Source organism: Poeciliopsis prolifica, unplaced genomic scaffold (assembly GCF_027474105.1).
Source record: "Poeciliopsis prolifica strain line A6 unplaced genomic scaffold, Auburn_PproV2 SCAFFOLD002, whole genome shotgun sequence".
In the NCBI taxonomy this organism is placed as follows: domain Eukaryota; kingdom Metazoa; phylum Chordata; class Actinopteri; order Cyprinodontiformes; family Poeciliidae; genus Poeciliopsis; species Poeciliopsis prolifica.
Window position 1 is genome coordinate 14,847,328 of NW_026562377.1, and position 20,314 is coordinate 14,867,641.

Consider the following 20,314-nt stretch of genomic DNA (forward strand, 5'->3'; position numbering starts at 1 on the left):
AACCACTGATGGATGAATTTACCTTTAACATGGCCTTGCACATTTTTTGTGAAAATATTGATTACGCTCAAAGGACTTCCTTTGTTCAGCTCTTCCCATGGTGCTTTGCTGCCATCAAGTTGTGTAAAGGGCGGGCTGAGGGCTGTATACTGCGCTGCCTCCCTCTGGAACTCAAACAGACGCTTGATATGACTTCTTTTACCGGAGCTGTAGTCCTCAGCCTCCAAGTAATCTGAATTACACCCATGGTTACTGGTATAGTGAGGAGGACTTCCATATTCCTCAGAAAAACTTCCTTCACTAAGAAGAGGCCCCTCACTTATGGAACCAGCACTTGAATCGTGGAGCTCAGTCTGATACGGATACACCAGATTCTCCGGTTTTTTAGTTTTTATTTTTTGTGCTAGTTTTTCTGTTCTCTCTTCTATGTCCAAGTCACCAAAAATCCTCCTATCTTCCTGGGTGTAAGTGTTTAAAGTTAACCCATTTACACCAGGAGAACCAGTATGTGGATTTGTCAAACTGGTGTGTGTCTTTTCATTTAAATCGTACAGATTCCCTGCTCCTGGAAGAGCAATGCCAGTATATGAAGTATTAGCTGCATTTGTGAACGCTTTCTGCGCCTTAAAGGAGAAGTCGATATTTTCTGTAGCATGAGCAACGGTTCCTGTCCAGTGATCAACATCAAGGCTAGAGGTTCTGGGTTGCAAAACGGTATCAACATCCATGGAAGTTGCTGCACCATAGTTGATCCCTTGTCCTGCAAACCTTAGGGCCTCCGTTTCGATACGGTTTGAGAGGGATGTGGCCTTTGCCTTCAGGGCTTCAATACGAGACATTCTGGTCGGGGACTGGAGGTGAGGTCCTGCAGCCGGCTGTTCGGTGTACTTTCTGTTACTAGAGGCTAGTGCTGCCTCCAGCCTTAAAAGCTGATTGAGAAGATGTTCATTAGAAGCTACTTGTGCACCGCTGGTGGGTTGAAAAGCTGGATTCAAATGGTCAGGCTGAAGCACAGAGGTAAACTCAAGATCATTCCTGCGAGAGATTAGAAAAGAAAGATGGCTCACAAATAACGAAAACAAAAATAAGTGAAGCAAACAAAAAGCAAGAAAACCAGATCAAACGAATACATTTTACACAAATCAAACAGTTTACAAAAATATGTACTGTTTTACTAGAGTTTGGGAAGTTTTCTTTTATCAGTGTATCTTTCTCTATATCCATACATGTAATATTATTTAGTGAAAATAAAATGACTAACAATTGTTTTTAAATTAAATAACAGAAAATGTCAATCATTCACTTGTGTTCTTTCATGCACAAATTACATGAGGATGCACATCCTGTTTTCTTTTTTCTTTGATATTAAAAATATTAGTGTTTTAGCCTTAGTCATTAACCGAAAGAAGCCCATTCTGCTCAAATTAATGGTTGATTTTTCTGGGTAGAACCAGCATCACCAGAAACTTGACCTTTTAGAGTCCCATTTGTGGCTAATTTTATGTCTGAGGAGTTTCTTACTCTACAATATAAAGGAAGTTCATACTCAAAAACATTTTGCAGCATGTCAGTACCTGGATAACGGCAGTGGCGGCTGCTCATTCAAAGACTTGTCACTGCTTGAGGGGCTTTGTGAAACCCCGATTCTTTTGTTTTCTTTGTCTGACTCTCCTGAAGGCTGGTACATGGGTCTCTGGAAAATAATTTTTGTTAGTCACACTTTTGCAATTTTTTGTCCTCAAATTAGCTTTAAGATATAGAAAAAGAGAAACTTTCTTATTTGAAAGCCTAATACCATCTGAATGAAAGATGCAGAATGTTGCTCAGGTGTTGCCTCGCTGAGTCGGGCATCCTCCAGAAGCAGTCTGGTGTAGGTCTCCTGCAGTCGCTTTTGAACAGGAGCCACAACTGCCTCAGAGGAAAGGGTTGCAGTTCTCACTACTTCTTTTTGTTTCTTGTACAGCTCCTGCAATCTTTGATTTCTTTTTGCTGCCTCCTGTTTTAATGCTCTCTTCTCTTCTGCCTGTCGCCTCTTTCTCTCCTCTTGTTGTTGTGCAATGTATTGGCGAACAGTATCTGCGTCATAGTGCCGCTTCTTGACACTTTGGCTGGTTTTGTCAGTATAGTCAGGCTGGCGTGTGGTGGGACTAGCACTCCGGGAGACCCTGGAGCTGATGTTTGCCACTCCTGTGGATTCCCAAGCAGAGACTGGCGCCCTCGTCCGAGAACCTGACCCTCCTCTTCCTCTTCTACTACCACTTACACCCCGGGATCTTTTACGAGCACGCTCTTCCATTTCAGCTGATTTGCAATCCAGCTGAAGATCATTAAGAATCCCCTGGATGTCTACTGACAAAACATCTGTCTTCACTCCTCGTGGCATCTTGTCCTGAGCTGAAGAAGAGGGACTGTATGAGGCTGTAGGGCGGCTGGCTGTTTGCTCCTGAAAAGCACTGCGAGACCTGTCTGTGCTGTTTGGCCGAGAGTGTCTCCTCTGTTCTGAATGCGAGTCTGAGCGGTGATGGGAAGCTGGTGAAAAATATCAGGAAAAAAGAAAGAGGTCAGAAAGAGGTGTAAGTGAACAGCACACAAATTTTCATGTCAGTACATCCCTATCCAGAATGATAAACCTACCACAAAAACAAACAGAATACTGTTTAAATCAGTTTAGTTCTGAGTTTGAATTCAAATATAGGATTAAATAGTTTGAAGAAAACTTTATTTATTGCTTAGAAATTGAAAATAATTTAAATTTAAACGGTGTTTGATGAAGTCTGCATGGCCTCTATACCTGAGGTCTGAGTACACATCCTATTAGTTACGCTCAGCCTCCTTCAGCGATTACTTTATCTTTTATAACTCAGACAAAGCAATAATGTTACTTAGTCACATATTTTTGTCCTGCGTTTACATATTTCAGTAGTTTAGTTCCTAGTAATAATGGTATTTTTGTTCATTTTTACATTTTCATCTGTTGATAACAGAAACTTCAATATAAATAATAAGTAAAACTAGAATAAGTACATAAAAAACACAATTTCAAAAGTAGATAATTATTAAATCCCATTTAGTGCTCAAACAAATGACTAAATTCTAAATAAAAAAATACAAAATCTGAACAGTAGCACAGATTCAGAAAGGATCAACATAATGAATGAGGCATGGCCAGAGGGTTAATAGGAGCGACTTTAATCTAGGCCAAATTGAACATTCCCATGGACCGTCTAATCCAGATAGATTTTTTAGAGCATGTCTGTGAAGAGATTTACTGGACTTCACACAACACTAGATGGCACATGCACTTGTGCAGTCAATAAATATCAATCCATGTATCATTGTGCATTCAACTTGACAAGCCAGTCAATCTGTATTTGTTCCGGTCAGTGGCACGCACTGCAGACATATTCAAAATAAAATGGAAGGCAGAGGCTCAGAGTGTGTGAGTGCAACACCAACACTGAGACGGACCTGAAACAGATCTGGATTTTTTTGCTCAAGATATTTGGCTTATGATTTAGTGTAATTTAAATTAAAAATTTATGTTTAACATAATCAAAAATAATATAAAAAGCAAGTTCCCAATTTAATAAACGATTGTCAACAGTTAAAATAGGTTGCAACCAAGAAAAAGGAAAAGTAACACTAAAAAAGAAAAAAAAATACAGAGGAAATAAATTAGCTGTCTGGAACAAAGTCATGTACTGCTTGGTCAACCCTGTCTGGGTTTATACAGATTAGTGAAAGCACCATAGCTGATGGATATTGTTACAGAGTGAAAAAGATTCTTAATTATCAACTTTCATTATTAGTGAGGTGCTCACAGAGATAAGAGATAACAGTAAGGCTGAAGGAACAGCAAAGTTGGTCTGTTCTAACCTTTAGAGATCTGTTATGGAATAAACTGGAATATGAGAAACTTCTGACCTAAAATGAGAAAGCAATACGGTTAATATGAGATACTACTGCGATGGCATCAAAAATGACTAGCTTAATTTCTGTATATTATCTTGCTTTAATATTACATGATGTCCCGATCATATTCTGTGCCATCTACCATCTCAGCCACCAAAAATAAATATTGGCTGTGTGTATTACAGGCAGTTAGCCTGTCCAGAGGGTCAAATCGATTGGCAGGGCATGAATGGGTGACACCAGAAATATAGTTCTTTATAAATAAGGCATCCAAGTAGTCCTTTGTCATTGCAATGACGACTTCAATTCGATGTATCATACAGTCCTGGTAGAGTATCATGCCAAATGCCAACTTCTAGGTTTAAAACAGTAAAACCCTGTGCTACAGCATGTCTTCTCCTATATACAACTCTGTTCTTGAAATCAAAAATAATGACTGGAAAAAGATTTATATATTTTTATATTCACAAAAAAACATGCGTCGTCTTTTATAGTAGCCCTCAACGAGAAATCTGAACTAACTTAAAGTATTAAGAGGTCAACGCTTTACCAAGAAAAGGGAAAGTTCTGTTTTAAAATACTCACAAGCACTAAAAGGAGGAATAAACTGAGGGCTAACCCAGGGCTCTTCGGGGAAAAATGTGGCAAAATTTATGACATAAGCGCTCATGCCCAATGCACTCCAAAGTATTCGTATCTGTACTGCAGTGTTTAATTATCTCAGGCAAGTTGATGCACGACTTTTGACAAGATTGCACTTAATAAAATAGAATTTGACTAATATCCAGATGCAATATGCATGGGAACATTTTTAAAAACAATTATAGCCTGCTAGTTTATTCACAAGGTTAATAAAATACTTAAGCAATAAACCTTCTACCTTTTAGTACAATTAACACAGACATTATTGCTAAGGCCAACAGGAGTTGGATCAAGAAAGCCATTCTGAATTGTTGAAACCACATATGCTGTCTGATGTTTGCCTGTAACCACTTCAAACAGCATCTCATATCAGAACATTATGTGCTGGTATGTATAGAGGGTTAACAGTTCATGTTCCTGAGCCCCACCTGTTCGGGTCTGTCTGCCAGCTGGATGGGAACTGTGCTCTTCACTGGGTAGCTTTGGAGCAGGACCTAGTACCATTTTTACCAGTTTTTGGCCCTCACGCCATGATGCAGGACTAATCACTGCAAAAGGAACAACATACACAGTTCAGATGGGAGTGCTGAAAATGGCATTACAATAAAGCAGAATGACACAGGTAAAGGGAAATATGAGTATATAGTTCTATGAAGATCTTTAGCAATTACAGTGAAGTGGATAGAAAAAAAATAAAATAAAATGAAGTTTTTCTGTAGAAATTAGATTTGTTAGGTTGCCTTTTTGACAAACTAATACCTTAGTCTTGTCTAAAAGGACTTCCATTGACATGGTTCACCTGCTCTGACAGATGACTCAATGCATTGCAATGTCTTGTGCACCAAATATTCCGAACAGTTCCAAGTATTCTACATCAAATAACCAAGCAGCTGTTTGAGCCGAGTTGATGAGCCAAGTGAACCTGGCCACAGATCGCAGACATCTATTTATAGTAGCGTCCCAACATGAAACACAGACCAGTCAGACTTGAGGGACTGCACACATATTTCTGAGCAATCTGTAGGATTTCTTCAAAAGATAACAAGTCAGTTTCGCACTAATATTTGTTTATAATTACTAACACAGCAAATTAACTTTGGTTATAATTTCACTGACTTGAACTTTATGTGGCTAGATTTAACTTGGAACTGATTGTTTTTTATTTAAAACTCTCTTACATGATGGCTCTGTGTAGCTGCTAAACAAATAGTGAAACTGAGGTGAACAGAAAGACAAGGAATCATCAAACACGGCATAGATGACAAGAACAACAGAAGAGATTGTTCACAGCAGGTTGTTACAAACATGACAGAACACTATGCACCCTGACCGCCTGGTCTGACAACATATGATCAAAAAACAAACTGATTTCTTTCTGTTCAGTGAGACCTTTACAACCAGTAGAAACCTGTTAGCTTCCTAGTAGTCTTTGCTGTTTTCTGACACAATAAAAAATAAGGGGATTTTAAATCACAAATAAACCACTTTTGTTACACCCACACTAAACAACAACAGAAGTTGAAATAAGGAGCCAGAATATTGCATGCAACCTATTTCCAACAACTGTCTGTGTTGTTTCCAGTCATGCAGAGGCAGCTGGTGTTTAACCAACAAAGATTTAAAGACAAAGATTTACTTTTTTTAATCCTTTAAATGTGAAGCTGTATTCTGAAATGTTTGTGTCAATTAGCAAAACAATCTAGTCTGACAAAATCTACTCAAGGGAACCACTTTACTCATGGATTCCAAAACTTTAAAAGTGTTAACACCAGGGGAAACCAAATTAATAAAAGCACAAAAAACCAATGAAGATGCTAAATAATCACATGTACCCACATAAAATGTTTTGTTGGCTCCAGTGGTACATGGCTGAAGCCTGGTTGTGTCTTTGTGTCTCTTGTTGGTTTTAAAGCATGGTTGGTTTAATGCATAATAGAAAACAAATCTATGGAGATTAGGGTCATAACTCTGGATCAGTAGAACAGCATCCCTGGTTAAAATAATGTAGTGCTTGGAAAACTGCAAGACAAATCTAGGTCAGCAGCATAGACCTCAGAGCGCATCATTTAATCTAATGAACTCATTCGATGCGAGTACAGACTTTTCACATTCGTGTTCTCAAAAGGGTGAAATACAGAGCAGACTGAGGAATAGCTTTTACCCTGACTCAATCAGGATAGTTGAAGACTAAAATAAGACATTATCAAGTCAATTCAAAAATACTCTTTTGAACCCAAAGGAAAAATAAATGTTGTTGTAGCTCATTAATTCAGTTGTATTAAAAGGTCAATGCCCTGATGTATACTCAAAAAGCTGAGTATATTGGAGCATATACTCAAACATACTGTGCCTCTATATAACAGATGCACAGCCACACTTTCCTCTGATTCCTCCATTTTTAGGGTTCTATTGTTTGCTTGTCCAAGTTAACATAATGATTTGATCTTTAAGCTTTTTTTAATTTTTGCTTCCTAAAACTGTTAATACTTTGGATTCAGCAAAGCTTCACCTACAATGTTTCTAACAAGAAATGAATGCCAGAATAGAAGAGACGCATAAAGCAGAAGTCTGATGGCTTTCCATTTTTCATCATAATTAAATGTAGATTCAATACTTTGTTAGTCTACATACTGAATAGTAAAGAGAACTATACCTGCTTTAAAATTCTGCTCAGATACTGGGGCAACTTTTTGGACCTTCCTGACTGGTTTGGATGGCCTCTTCTCCTTGGACCGTTCTGCTCTCTGATGCTGATGCCTGAATTTGCTGCTCTCTATACAGAAAGGACAAATAAAGAAAATACCCAACAGATTGAATAAAACAGAATATATTATTTTGCATACTATCTTTGTACAAAAAACAGCACATTTCAGCTAGCTAACCACATAAGGTACAGTATACTAAGTACTACATATTAGTACTACATACTATGGTACAGTAAGGTGAAAAAAAAGACATTTTCAAAGTCAGCAACATTTCTAGTCACACTGATCCCATAATTTAAAGACTTTTAACTGAATGAGATGTTCGTGAAACCACTGAGAGAAGAGTTTTCTTTGCCCATATAGTGCACAGAATAACCTGTTGTGCTTGTATATCTTATATAAAAATCTTATATCTTACATTTTTTCTTTTATAAAATTCTAACATTCAGAGGCGTTTCAAAATTAAGAAAATCCTATGAAATCATTGATTTAATAGGCATGTTCATCTCAAATACATAAAAAAATTCCACAGAATCTCAATCAAAACACAAAAACAACGAAGTTACAAACCAATCCAATTAATCAAGACAAAGTTTTTTGGGTCTTGACCATCATAGAAAGGTAAACTAAAATACTTGTAAATATATTTACCAGGAAATTGGTGTGATATGTCTCTGTAAACCTTTCTATTGTAGTTATGGAATTCCTCCTCTTTCCAAACTGTACCATCAGGAATCTGGACCTTTGTCTCTGCACTGTTGAAACCTGTGGATAAAAAAAATAAAAACACATTGCAAAACTTTACTTGTCACTGAAAAAGCACAAACATTATTCTAATTTAGGCAGTCAAAACATTAAAGCTTCAGGAATGAGAAAAATGCATTTGACATACCTCTATATATAGGCGCTGGTGGTGCTGCTGTGACTTTCCGTATCTTTGCTGCTGGCATGCTGCTTGAACCAACATTGTCACCCTCAACAAATGTAATAATGGGCTTTTCAAGACAACTCTTAGACTTTTCCTTGTTTGCTGTCTCCTCCAAATGTTGCCTCTGTCTTCGAATGCGCTCCTTTAGTTTTTCTAATTTATCATCCGGCTGATGTCGCCTTAGGTTTTCCAACCGTTGGGAAACTGACCCTGGACTTGAGGAAGGAGTGCTCTCTCCTTGGCGTGAAGAGCTGGGCGTCCGAGCAAAACTCTTCGATTCACGACTATCCATGACAAGTTGTGCTTTGTGCTCTGTCTTCAGGCTGTCCAAGACAGGCTGGTCATTGAGGTAGCGCACCTCAGCACTCTCCAGTGCTGAGGAACGTGTGCTGTCCAAGTCCCCGTCAGTCTGCTTGTCCCTGGTGTCTCTCTGGTAGATCAGCTGGCTGGGCACAGGATCTGAGCTAGGCAGAGAGGATGTGTATAAAGACCCTGGCACAGACTGCAGATTGTAGGCCTCCAGCTGAGAAAAGGGATGTGAAGGCGGGGTGGCCTCTCTGGAGTTACACCAGATTACATGGGATCAAGAAGAGAAACAAGATTTAGTTTTAATTTACAGCTCAGTGAACTTACAAATGAAAGAGTTTGAAATTATTTCAGTGTGTAGGAGAAAATCTCAGCACTTAAAATATGCAGGAATAAAATTACATTTGAAAAAACATAAAATTTAAACTGTCAAGAGTTTTGTGAAAGAAAATAAATTTCCTATTGCACACTGAAGATTAAGGCCTTGAATGGTTTACGAAAACTTCATAAAAAATCTTTAAAAGTTATCAGTGTTAAGAGCACAAAAATGTTTTTCACACACAGTCACCCAATCACATGAATCATTTTCCAAATGTACCCTATTTTTTCACATCCAAATAAAACATCAGCTGATTAATAGGTTTGGCTACATTCCTACAGGCATCTACTTAAGGTCTCTTTTATTTTGCAGACATTACGTAACATTTGGTAAGTGAATCATTACCGGTAAATTCAACTTAGAACGAGCTGGATGCTGTGTTGCTGTTTCAGTTCACTGACATACAGCTTCACTTTTCTTCATCACTCAAAATAAATGGACAACACTAACAGCAAGTTGTTGTAATTAACTTGCTGTTAAATACAGCAAGTTCCCTGTTAAGAGCAAGTTTCCTGTTCACTTGCTGTAGTTTACAGGAAACAATGTTTTTAAACAGCATACTTCAATGACAACAGGAAGTGCTCAAACTTCATGTTTAGCTATAGCCTTTAAAAGTTGTGTGGCACAAATGTATATATATTTGTACTTTAGCTCAAGAAACCAAATGTTCTACTGGTGTACAGATTTAAAACATAAATCCTTTGGTACAGGTGCCCCCTGAGCTGACAAGAGTGTCCTGAAAATGTCTGGCATGAATAAATGTACTGCTGCTTTCCTGGTTTTAAAATATGTTACATTTACTAAAGTCATTTTCACCACCATTAAACTTAAAGTCAATGTGAAACCAGGGGAAACTATTAAGGTATTTAACATTAGTCAACACCAAAATTAAATTCAGCAATGTAACAGTAAGTCAGCCAATAACGGTTGTTAAATCCCTTTAGCTTACCTGTATGAGGCCAGAGGTTCTCTGAACTCCACATTGCTGTTCTTCCGTACATTGCTGTCCTGAGTGGCATTTCTCAAAGGGCTGCGTGAGCTGCTCTTCGCTGGACTCTGCTGATTTCCACCTCTGCGTTTTGAAGTCCCTCTAGATTCATCACCTTGTTGCCCATCTATAAAGAAAAGAGTTTAGAATGAGTAATTACAACTCTAAAAACCACATATGTCAGAATGCAGCTGATGCATTTTGAAGTGACTCACCCCTGCTGCGAGATGAACTTGATCTTTTCTTCTTGGGGGAGATGGGGATGGAGTCCAGAAGAGTAGCAGTTCCTGGAGTGGCCTCCAAGCGATTTTCTATATGCCGCAGCTACAAAATAGAAGCAGGTAGAAAACACTCTAGTCCAAGGCAACAGCGACAATTAATGAGTAAATGACAAACAAATATCACTGTCATGTTTACTTACAGCAGCTTTGGATTGGGCCAAAGTTTTCCATGCAGTTGTCAGCTCTGAAAATTTTTTTTTTTAAAATCCCAATGACAAACAGATCAAATATTACTGTAGAACTACAAACATAAATTACATTTACCATTCCCCAACACACCTGTGCCAATATTGTGATCAGTAAGCAGCTGAGCAGATCTTGTATGGGGTACTTCAGTCCTCCTGCTGCTCCTCATCTCTCCCACGCACCTGCAGTCAAAATTAAAACTTTTTAAAATGTTACTAATTCAATTTATTTATTAGATTGGACAACAAAAAAATAACAGTAACTAAAATTATGACACAAAAGACAAAATATGCTAGGCTTCAAGACAGCCTTATAAACTATAAAGTAAAATAAATAAATAAAAAACACATAATTTGCAATAAAAAAAAAAACAACAACAACAAAAAGAGCACTCCCAGTTGAAGAAAGCAAGCATCAGCAAAGCTGTATTTACTGAAAGCACCTGAACAGCTGAGTCAGATGACCGGTTTAACACAAGTACTATTTTTAATCACATAATAGATACCTATTATTTGGCTCTAATTAGGGAACCTCTTTAACATAAAATAATGACAATATTGTGGTGAGGAATTTGTAAATATAATCCATCCCGGACACAACTCTAATAAAATCACTACTGGTTGGTGTATTGTGAATCCATGAAACTACCCAGAGTCATGTGATTTTTTTTATTTTTTATAAGTCATGCCTTTTACTCATACCAATCAAGTGACACAGCCAAGAGGTGAAACCGGTAGAAGGAAAACAGCTGCTTTTTGTCTCTTTGTGACAGCTATTTCTTTCAAGATGTGGGATATGACCAAACACAAACCAATAGGTACATTCACTAGAACTGAAGTACTCATGTTGTTCCTTGAAATATTAAAACTGACTAACACTGACTCATTTGACAAAGATATGAACTGAAAGTGCATACGTCTGCATTGTCTAACATTTTTTGTTGAGCAATTGAAATACCAGCCTGGTTGCTTCAAGAATAAATGCAGTACGTTTCTTTTCTTAGTTAGATAACAAATAATATTAAATGGTAAATGTCTATGACTTCATCAAACGTCTAGAGTTTCTTTTAGGGAACTCTAGACGTTTCCTAAAACGTCTTGTATGTGATGCCAACTTGTCCGACCGTTTATGATTAAGTAGATAAAGTGAATAAAGGAAGTGAATCCTTTAAATGCATAGGCGGAAGAGAAATAGAAGCTTTGTATTTTATTGAAACCTTTTATACATGCTACATATTCTGTTAATGTGGTGGAAATTCAGGGTTTCTGTGTCAAATGTAAACCACTCCTCTCCTAACTGTTACAACTAAGGCCAAACATAGTAACATATGTATTACTTTCAGTGTAATACGTGAGGTAACACCAACGCTTTAATCCACATGCATGCACAAGAGTGATGGGTTTATTTGACATGACTATCTTTAACAACTCCAATCTATTGCTTTGTTTGACACAACTGAATGTGCCTATGTGTTAATGAGGAACTATTTTTTAAATAATATTTCATATGCTAATATACTGTGGCAAAACCGCTAGGAGAAATATGCAACGGAGTCCAAGCAATAGTTAGATACTCTCACATTTAGATAGACGCGAACATAGAGAAAACTGTTGCAATCTACCTCCAAACCACAAATTGCATAACATGCAAAATACAACTTCACCCAACCCGATTGAGAGGAACTAGAGGTTGGGGTTTCCTTTTTACAGGAAGAGTAACCATTGTTTTCATTTTAATGTTAATAACTGAAGTATTACTGTGTACCTACCAAATCAACAGAACATTTATTCACAACAAAGTACACTTATTTTACTTAATTCAAATGTATTTGGCAAAACACAAACAGTTAAAACATGCGAATTGCTAGTTACATTAAAAACTGACCATTTTAAAACAACATTAAAAGCTAAACTTAGTGGGGAAAATGCTTCTTGGTTTAAAATTTTATCTAAAATTTATTAAGGGTATAGTTAAAAAGAGTCGGGTTTGAATACAGTGTCATTTAATCAGATTCACTTTCAATAATTCATTATTTTAAAAATGCATTCGAGATTTTCTAGTAAATTGCCGCATACATGAAAAACTAAAATAAAACTGTAACTACTGCTCAGCTGGCTGCGGACTTCAATTGACATAAATTCAATCCAGGCGATAGTCGGTGCCGCAAACTCGGAAGAGTTTCGCTAGGTGGCAGGAAAATCATTAACTTAGCCTAGCAACTTATTTGTCAACACTTAAAACACATACCTTTAGGAGGACGTCCCGGTGTGTCTAGTTGTCCACATTTACGCCGATGACCTCATAATATGAAACTCCTAAAATCTCCACAGCTCTCTTTTGATTTCCTTTACCGATCTGTTTGCTACCGTTAGCGTTAGCCAGCTAACGTTAGCTCGTCAACTAGCCAAAAGCAACACCAACTAAACTATCAACTTTTTCGAACGACATATATCCATTATTTCAACTTTCTTTAGAAAAAGCCATCGTGTCCAAAGCAGCTGTGGAGTTTCCTTAAAGAAATATGTCGTCTTGTCTTTCAGAGGTCGCCTTTCCCGGGTTACTATGTTGATGTTTTTCAACGGTGAAACTAGTATCCAGGACGGGTAGGTAACTGACACCGAAATAGCGCGATAGTTGGCCTGCGTCATCTGCGACACGCCCCTTCTGCAAACACGAAATTAACAGCAAAGTCTGGCCAGATTTCTCAGTTAGTTTAGCTGGTTAGTTGTATATTTTAAAATATTTTATTAAATAACTTTAATAATAGTTTTATAATAACATTTTTCATAATTTTTTTTCTTTTAGTAATTTGCGTAAATAAATTTAGTAAAGCGTGTGATCTACACATTTACGGTTTAGTTGAAATGACATGACTGTGAAAGAAGCTATAGGATTGGTGTAACAAATGTAAAACACATTTACCCCACGCTAATGAACAACATAAGAACGACCTTTAGGGTTTACTGCCCTCTTGTGGTCATAAGTAGTATAGCATAGAATAATACCACGGCTCTGTGGTCACATAGAAAGAAGCCTGCACGGCATTAGTTTGTTTCCTGACAAACATCGCATTAGCTAGAATCTGGTTCATTTATGCAATTTCCAACGCAACAGTTTCCTTTTTTATTGTCCCATTGATCCAGATCCAAACGTTGTTATTTACATAGCTTAGATTAGTCTTAATGGCAATAAGTGTGCACGCTGAAAAAAATTGAGTTTTTGTTATTATTTTTTATTTTTTGGTCGCACGTGAGCTCAGTGTTCACAGGTGAGTCATAAATATATAAACCGCAGTGCAGCAGTCCGTTATGAAGGCAGACCCTCAGGTTTCCAGGTTATGGATCCCCGTTGAACCATGCAGAAGGCAACAAGTAGGTTTTTTTTTGTGATTTTTTTTATTTATTATGAAACAGCAAAAACGCTTCAGCCTGTAGCCTGGGTTATATCACAACCTTTGGGTTTAAATTTGATTTAATTGTAAGCCGTAGTGTTCTTTTTAAAAATGGTGCTGCTAAATAGGCAAGTCATAATTTTCCTCCGATTCTAATAACCTGCTATAACCCCGACTCCCCCTGCTCCCCTCCCTCTTTCTCTCTCTTCCTCTAAGGACTCGAAGAGGAAATACTACAGCGGAGCTGGTCGTTTCTACAGACACATTTTCATTTATTTTGTGGACAGAGGACAGGAATGGACAGTTGCTGCTTTTTAGGTAAGAAATTCTGCCTTTCTAATGAAATGAAATAGTTATAAATATTTGTGCAGTTTTGCAACTGCACACAACTAAATTGTTGTTATTATCATTATTATGATGATGATTAGTATTTTATTATTATTGAAGAAAGAAGGGGTAAGGAAAGAAATTCTTGTTTTGTATTGTTTTCACGTCAGACCATTCAGAAATTAAGAGTTTACTCACATTTTCTTACTGCATTCTCATTGTGCAAAACATGCTCAGCCACTGAAAGTGCATAAATCATTCTTTACTGCATCTTTTAGGTCTTTATAGTCTGAATTACACTCAGTGTGACAGAGCTGGTCAGCATCGTTTGAGCTTTGCAAAATCAGCCTTCAGACAGGAGACTCTGATTGTTAAGTGTGAGCTTCACAGAGTCCCCCCCCCCCAGTGTTTGTCTGACTAGTTGTCAATGAAATAACATTTCCAAATTTCCAGATTTCCTGTTTATTATCATGGTCTGGATTTAAATAAATTGGGTCTTTTCATAATTGTCTTTAAAAAAAATCGAAACCAGATGAATTAAATACCCATACATCTATTTTTTAAAGTAAAACAGTCAACGAGAGACCAGTTTGAGCAGTGTCTGTGATTCAGATGTCAAGATAAAGAAGGAAAACACTGGCTTTCCAGATTATCTTGTCACCTCACATCTCTTTCTCTCATCTCCCCTGTAGGATAATGGGCTTTAACTCGAATTAATCAAGTGATCTTTTTTTTTTTTTTTGCAAAGAGAAAATGGATGTTGGCTTTGATCGATTTCCTTTTCTGGACTGCCTTGTTAATTATTTAATCATATGAACACTTACCAGTTACCACCCCCGGTGTCTTTATTTCCTGTTTTATTAATCGTTTCTTGTTGAGTGCTCTGATTGGCCAGACTAAATAACACCATTCTCCCTGACAGGGGTGTAAATTGCTTTTCATGGTGTATAAATTGATGCAGCTGTTCAGCTGAAGAGTGAACGGCAGTGTACTTCTTAAAGCCCATTTTAAGAACAGATTCTATGTTTGTTGACTGTGCCGTGTTCAATGCCAGAAAAAGATTGTGATCAATTGCTCTCCAATACTATTTATCATTTCACATTGCAAGCACATTCCTAACCCTTGAACCTTGTTACATAAAGACATGCATTTACCATCCTGCTTCAATGTGTGAATGTTTGTGAGGTTTGTTAGAAAACATTAGTGGGCAAACAGCTTAAAGGAGCCCAAAGCCAGATAGTAGAGGGAGAAACCAGAGTTTAAATCAGAGTTATGTTGTAAAACAATATTCTAGGCTTTCATCATAGAACTCTGTTAAATCTATCATTAGAAAATGAAAAGCAAACCTACTAAAACGTGGCAGACCATCTAACAAACAGATGGAAAGATGGAAATAGTTCTTTAAAGAGCTGATGAATGAGAAAAAAAGATAAAGAATGTAGAGTAGAAGACGCACTTGCTGTGGACCTGAACGTAATTAGAATTAGTTAGGATGACATTTTCGAGTTCCATTTTTCAAGAACATGGGGGATGGATAGAATCAGGAACGAGCACGTCAGTGGGACACCTCAAGTTTTATGCTTTGGAAATAAAGTCAGACAGACCTGGCTCAAATGCTCAGAAGAGAAACAGTGATTATATCAGTAGAATAATATTGGAGCCACAGGACAGGAAGCAACGAGGACGACCATGGAGATAGTGAAGGAGTATATGAAATTAGGTGGTGTAGGGATAGAGGATATATTGGCATATTGGCATGACTGAGCCTACAAAGTCATATGCTTTTTCTAATTATTTGTTTTGTAAACTGTTTCTCATAGGGTTAGATACATATAAAAATAATCAACAGTAATACTTTCACTCACCTTAAAAATAATCAAGTTTTTGAAACCTTTCATTCAGCCTTGGTGAAGTTCTGAGACTCAGTCTGCTCTTGTTGAAAACAGGAGTTGGTCTCTTTTATGTTGGATGATGACTAATTCCTGCATATTTATTTCAGTCTTCTCCAGGATGAAGTTATTGTTGAACAGACAACCATCAGTCCTGCAAGTGACTGATGGTGCAAGTGAATTTTGCAAGTGGATAAATTATAACAAAAAACATTTCTCATTTCTCTGACTGTGGTTCCCTTGGGCATCAAGAACACAACCTTTAAGGGGATAAAGTAGAGAAAACCAAAAATAAACAAAAACTCTTGCTGCAGGTACCACACATACAATATGATTTATGTGTGGTGTATTGGCTGCTATGTGACAGCTGAAGGGCCTAGTTACTTGCAGCTTAAGTTTACCTTGAGTGCTGAATTTTCTTACAATCCCATACAGACAAAGCCTGATGAGAGATGTGATGTCAAATCTTCATCGGTATAGATAGTGAAGGAGTATATGAAATTATATACAATGTGTCTATGCATAATTCAGACTTCATAAAAAAATTGACACATACAAGGCAGGGAGTCCTGAACAATCCGTTGCTGTAAAATATTTTAGTTTAGTCTTTTAGATACATTTTAATATGTGAAATGCAAAAAAAATATCTAAATTTCAAAATTGACAAATTAGGGAAATTTTTGTCTTACATCATCCTCAGTTATGGATATTTTTTAGAACATTTTTCTGCGAATATTTGAAAAAAGTCAAACATTAATTGAAATTTTTTCAGTTTTTGAAAAGAAGTGACTTTATAAAATTTTTATTTCAACAAAGGCACGAGTTGCGCAGTTATTGTTGCCTGCGTGGCCAACAATAATTTGTCCCCTTTTTTGCCAACAGGACAAACCTTATACTATAATATAATGTATAACTATAACATACTATACCTTAGTATAAGGTCTGAGCATGCAAAGAGTAATATTTTCCACTATTTCTCTTGGCACAAACTCTCTATGTCATACAGACCCTGGGTTTTTAGGTGCTTTTCCCCTCACCACCTCACTCCACATAATTTTTATAATTTTTAAATCAATGTGCTATGATCACATTGGAAAAATGTTGATTTTGCATCAAATTAATTTGATGTGGCCATAGGGTTTGGACCATTATCCAGTTGAAATTTCAAATGTCAATCCATTTTCTGCTAAATTGCAGAGGATTTTCATTTAAAATCTCCTGTTGTTTCCACTCTACCAAGGTTCATGAGGCACGTGGAGAAAAAACAGACCAGAGACATCACAGCTGGATGAATCGGTCCCTTTTCCCTTTTCTTCATACTAGAACCACCTGAAGTATTTGTTTAGTCATTTGACTAAAGTACACATTTATTTAGTAGGGTTTAGTAAAGTTTAGCAAACTTGACATGTTTATTTGTGATGAAAGTACAGAACAGGCTTTTTCATGTCCCCCAAACAACCTTTGGGCAAGCAGTATCTAATGGTTGTCATGGATAATTGTGACCCCTGCCATTTAATTTTCTTTCAGTCTGAACATTTTAAGACTTTTTAAGCATTTTTAGTTAAAGCAGGATTAATTGGAGCATGAAAAAGAAATACTGGATTCTATTCATTTAAATTTTTTTATCAAATGTAGCAAACACATAAATCCAGTAAATTCAAAATCATACAGTATATTCTTCCAGTCTGACTTTGTGCTAAGATGTGAAAGAAGAATCTAAGAACTCAATTTGAAATAAATCCACATAACAGTTCCCCAGTATGTTTTCTGTCAAAGACTTTGATCTATTCAAACTCATGGTCGCTCACTGTTTACTGCACAATACTTACATAATGATGGTATGAAAATTTAATGAAGCCTGCAGGAATATGGGGTTGTTGCTTCTGCAGAATAATATCACAGCACTGGAATAAAGCTATCAAACAAATAAAAATATTATGGCATTAAAAGGATGTGGCATTGGATAAATGAATTATATATTCAATGTTCATCTCCCCACAAGGGTGGAGCAAGTGTTAAAACATCTGGATGAAAAGCTGTGTGGCGAGTTTTTCACAGCATTTACTAAACATAAAATAGAAAATAATTGTGGGAAAATTGTACAGGGTTATTTAAAGATAAATGCAAGACATAAAGGAAATCTACCCAATCTTTGCAATTTACAGAAATCATTAAAGGTGACACAAATAGGGCCCTTCAGGGAAAATTCAGTATGTCTGTCATTAAAACAATCTGATTATTTTAAGATACAAAGGAAGGAAATTAATGATTAAGAGATAACAATAGCAACAGAAATGTGATGGTGGGTGGAACGAACCGGAGTCTCAACCATAACATTTCATCATTTGCATATTTTGCTGCATCTGTCTGCTCATTAAAATGCAAACATAGAGAGTTATTGAAAGCTCTAAATTTATTATATAGATTCTGGCACCGCTTAATGCACGCCATATAACACAGTTGAGTAATATCAAGTGATTGTATTTTACAGAGAGTAACTGCTCAGCGTCCAGGGGCCTTAGCTGAGCAAGGGAAAATTAGACTTCTGCATCTGCTCACTCTTTTAATGTAGCCTTCTCAGTCTCTAATCTGCACCAGTCAATTTTTGTGACTATTGACTTAAATGTTCATTTGGTCCCTTTGTTGGGCAAAACAAGGTTGTAAAATGACAAACCCATATAGAAAATCGTTAAATCTGACAGAGCTGAGTTTGACACCACTCAGTGTATCTCAATGAATTAAAACATCATCAATCACTCTGTTCAAAAAGTAAAACAAATATACAGATAAATTGATAATCTTAAGTATCTATGTTAGTTAATTTGGATTATTATGGTTTACAGCTAAAAATAAAATGGCCAAATTCAGTGCGTGATTGGCCAGAAAGTCTGTCTGACATAAACCCCACAGAGAATCTGTAGGTTATTATCAAGAGGAAGCTGACAGGCAGCAGAGTCAACAACACAGATGAGCTGAAGGAAGCTGTTAAAACAGTAAGGCCTTCCTTAACCTCTCAGCAGCACCACCGCCTGATCTCTCCATGTCACTCTGCATTGATGCAGTAATTCATGCATGAAAAAGGCCAAGCTCTGATAGCAGATACAATGTAGTTTATGGAAATTTCAAATTGTTCATTTGTATTGGTTGGATTTCATAATTTGAGAATTAATGTATTAATTAACAAAAAGAGACCATTTTGTTTGTACAACGTCTAGAGTTAATTTTTTTTTCAATCGAAGAGCAGAAATTAACTACAGTATAATAATGAACTGAAAAGTTTCTCCTGTTTCTCTTCTTTATTGTTAGCTGTGTGCAAAACATTAAACTGGCTGACAGATAGAAAAGAAGATATTTTCAGTTCATATGAATTTTTACTCTGCCTTTATTGCCTTTCGCTCTCATTTGAACATTTCCAGACATCATCAGACTGTATTTTTTTATCACTGCTGGAGATTAACTTGACATCTTTCGGATGAGAGATATTTCCTTGACTTCCCTCCTTGAATATTAAAGTTGAACCTCAGGGGTTTCCTGAATCTATTTGACTTCTCTAAAAACAACGTTGTTATTTTCAGCAGGCTGAAATTTCACTCCTGACTTGTCTTCAAACACATTATCCATTAGCTTCAGGTGACATAACCCCTCCTGACACGTGTTTGGCCACTCAGCAGGTTGACATCCAGGCTGGGCGGCGGATGGCTGCAGTATGATGTGTAATTAGGCAGTCATGCGATCTGTTAGTAAGGCCCCAGCAGGTGCGAGGAGGTGCTTTCGCCTGCCTCAGCCTCGCTTTCACTCCTCATTATTAACTTTGCAAACACCTGGCTGTCCAGCGAAGAGTGTGAAATAGTGTTTGGCTCCTGCAATCCAGTGATCCAATTTAAATGAAGACCCATATTCTTTGTTTCTTTTCATTTGACCCAAAGTGACTCAGAGGAGTTGCCACGAGGCTGTGGGTTTGATGTTTATGAGTAATTCCAGGTAATGGTAGAGAAAGCTCGGAAAGCAACTGGGGCTAATCAGCAAACGGCCTCTTAAAAGCTAATGAGGAGAATTAGAACAAACCATTGTCGACCTTCTTGACTGTATGATTCTGATAATTGTGAGGAGCAGCCACAGGAGAGTGAGGGGGCCTTGATGTCTGACTCTGAGAAGGATTTTTTATGAAGCTATGAGGTTGTGGTATGTTTTCAGAGGGCTGGCTTCTGTAATAAATGCCCAGAAAGTAGCTACATTAGTACACAGATGGCTCACATCAATGTCAGAGCATACAAATCACCTTTTATTCTACCTCATTAGTCTTTTTTTTTTCATTTCAATCTTTATAAACCCTTGGAATGGCAGGTTTGGCATTTTATTAAATGAGTCATCAGCAGATTT

The 20,314-nt window shown here is 37.1% G+C and overlaps 2 protein-coding genes across 3 annotated transcripts in view; one reads left to right on the forward strand and one right to left on the reverse strand.

The window, feature by feature from the left end:
- The window catches only part of cep350 (centrosomal protein 350), a 34,141-nt gene extending 21,216 nt beyond the window's left edge, over positions 1-12,925 (reverse strand). For both annotated transcript variants that reach the window (XM_055048142.1, XM_055048133.1), the window contains exons 1-12: positions 12,575-12,925; positions 10,421-10,509; positions 10,282-10,325; positions 10,076-10,184; positions 9,822-9,987; positions 8,152-8,744; positions 7,911-8,024; positions 7,208-7,327; positions 4,983-5,102; positions 1,796-2,529; positions 1,575-1,693; positions 23-1,035 (exon numbers count right to left, since the gene is read on the reverse strand). In XM_055048142.1, coding sequence (XP_054904117.1) covers positions 23-1,035; positions 1,575-1,693; positions 1,796-2,529; positions 4,983-5,102; positions 7,208-7,327; positions 7,911-8,024; positions 8,152-8,744; positions 9,822-9,987; positions 10,076-10,184; positions 10,282-10,325; positions 10,421-10,496 — 3,208 coding nt within the window. In that variant the 5' untranslated portion in view covers positions 10,497-10,509; positions 12,575-12,925. The remainder of the gene's footprint in view (positions 1-22; positions 1,036-1,574; positions 1,694-1,795; positions 2,530-4,982; positions 5,103-7,207; positions 7,328-7,910; positions 8,025-8,151; positions 8,745-9,821; positions 9,988-10,075; positions 10,185-10,281; positions 10,326-10,420; positions 10,510-12,574) is intronic.
- A 1,026-nt stretch (positions 12,926-13,951) lies between these two features.
- Positions 13,952-20,314, forward strand: part of LOC129370740 (voltage-dependent R-type calcium channel subunit alpha-1E) — a 92,546-nt gene continuing 86,183 nt past the window's right edge. Inside the window, exon 1 of the mRNA XM_055046917.1 lies at positions 13,952-14,036. The gene's annotated coding sequence lies outside the window, so the exon portion shown is untranslated. The remainder of the gene's footprint in view (positions 14,037-20,314) is intronic.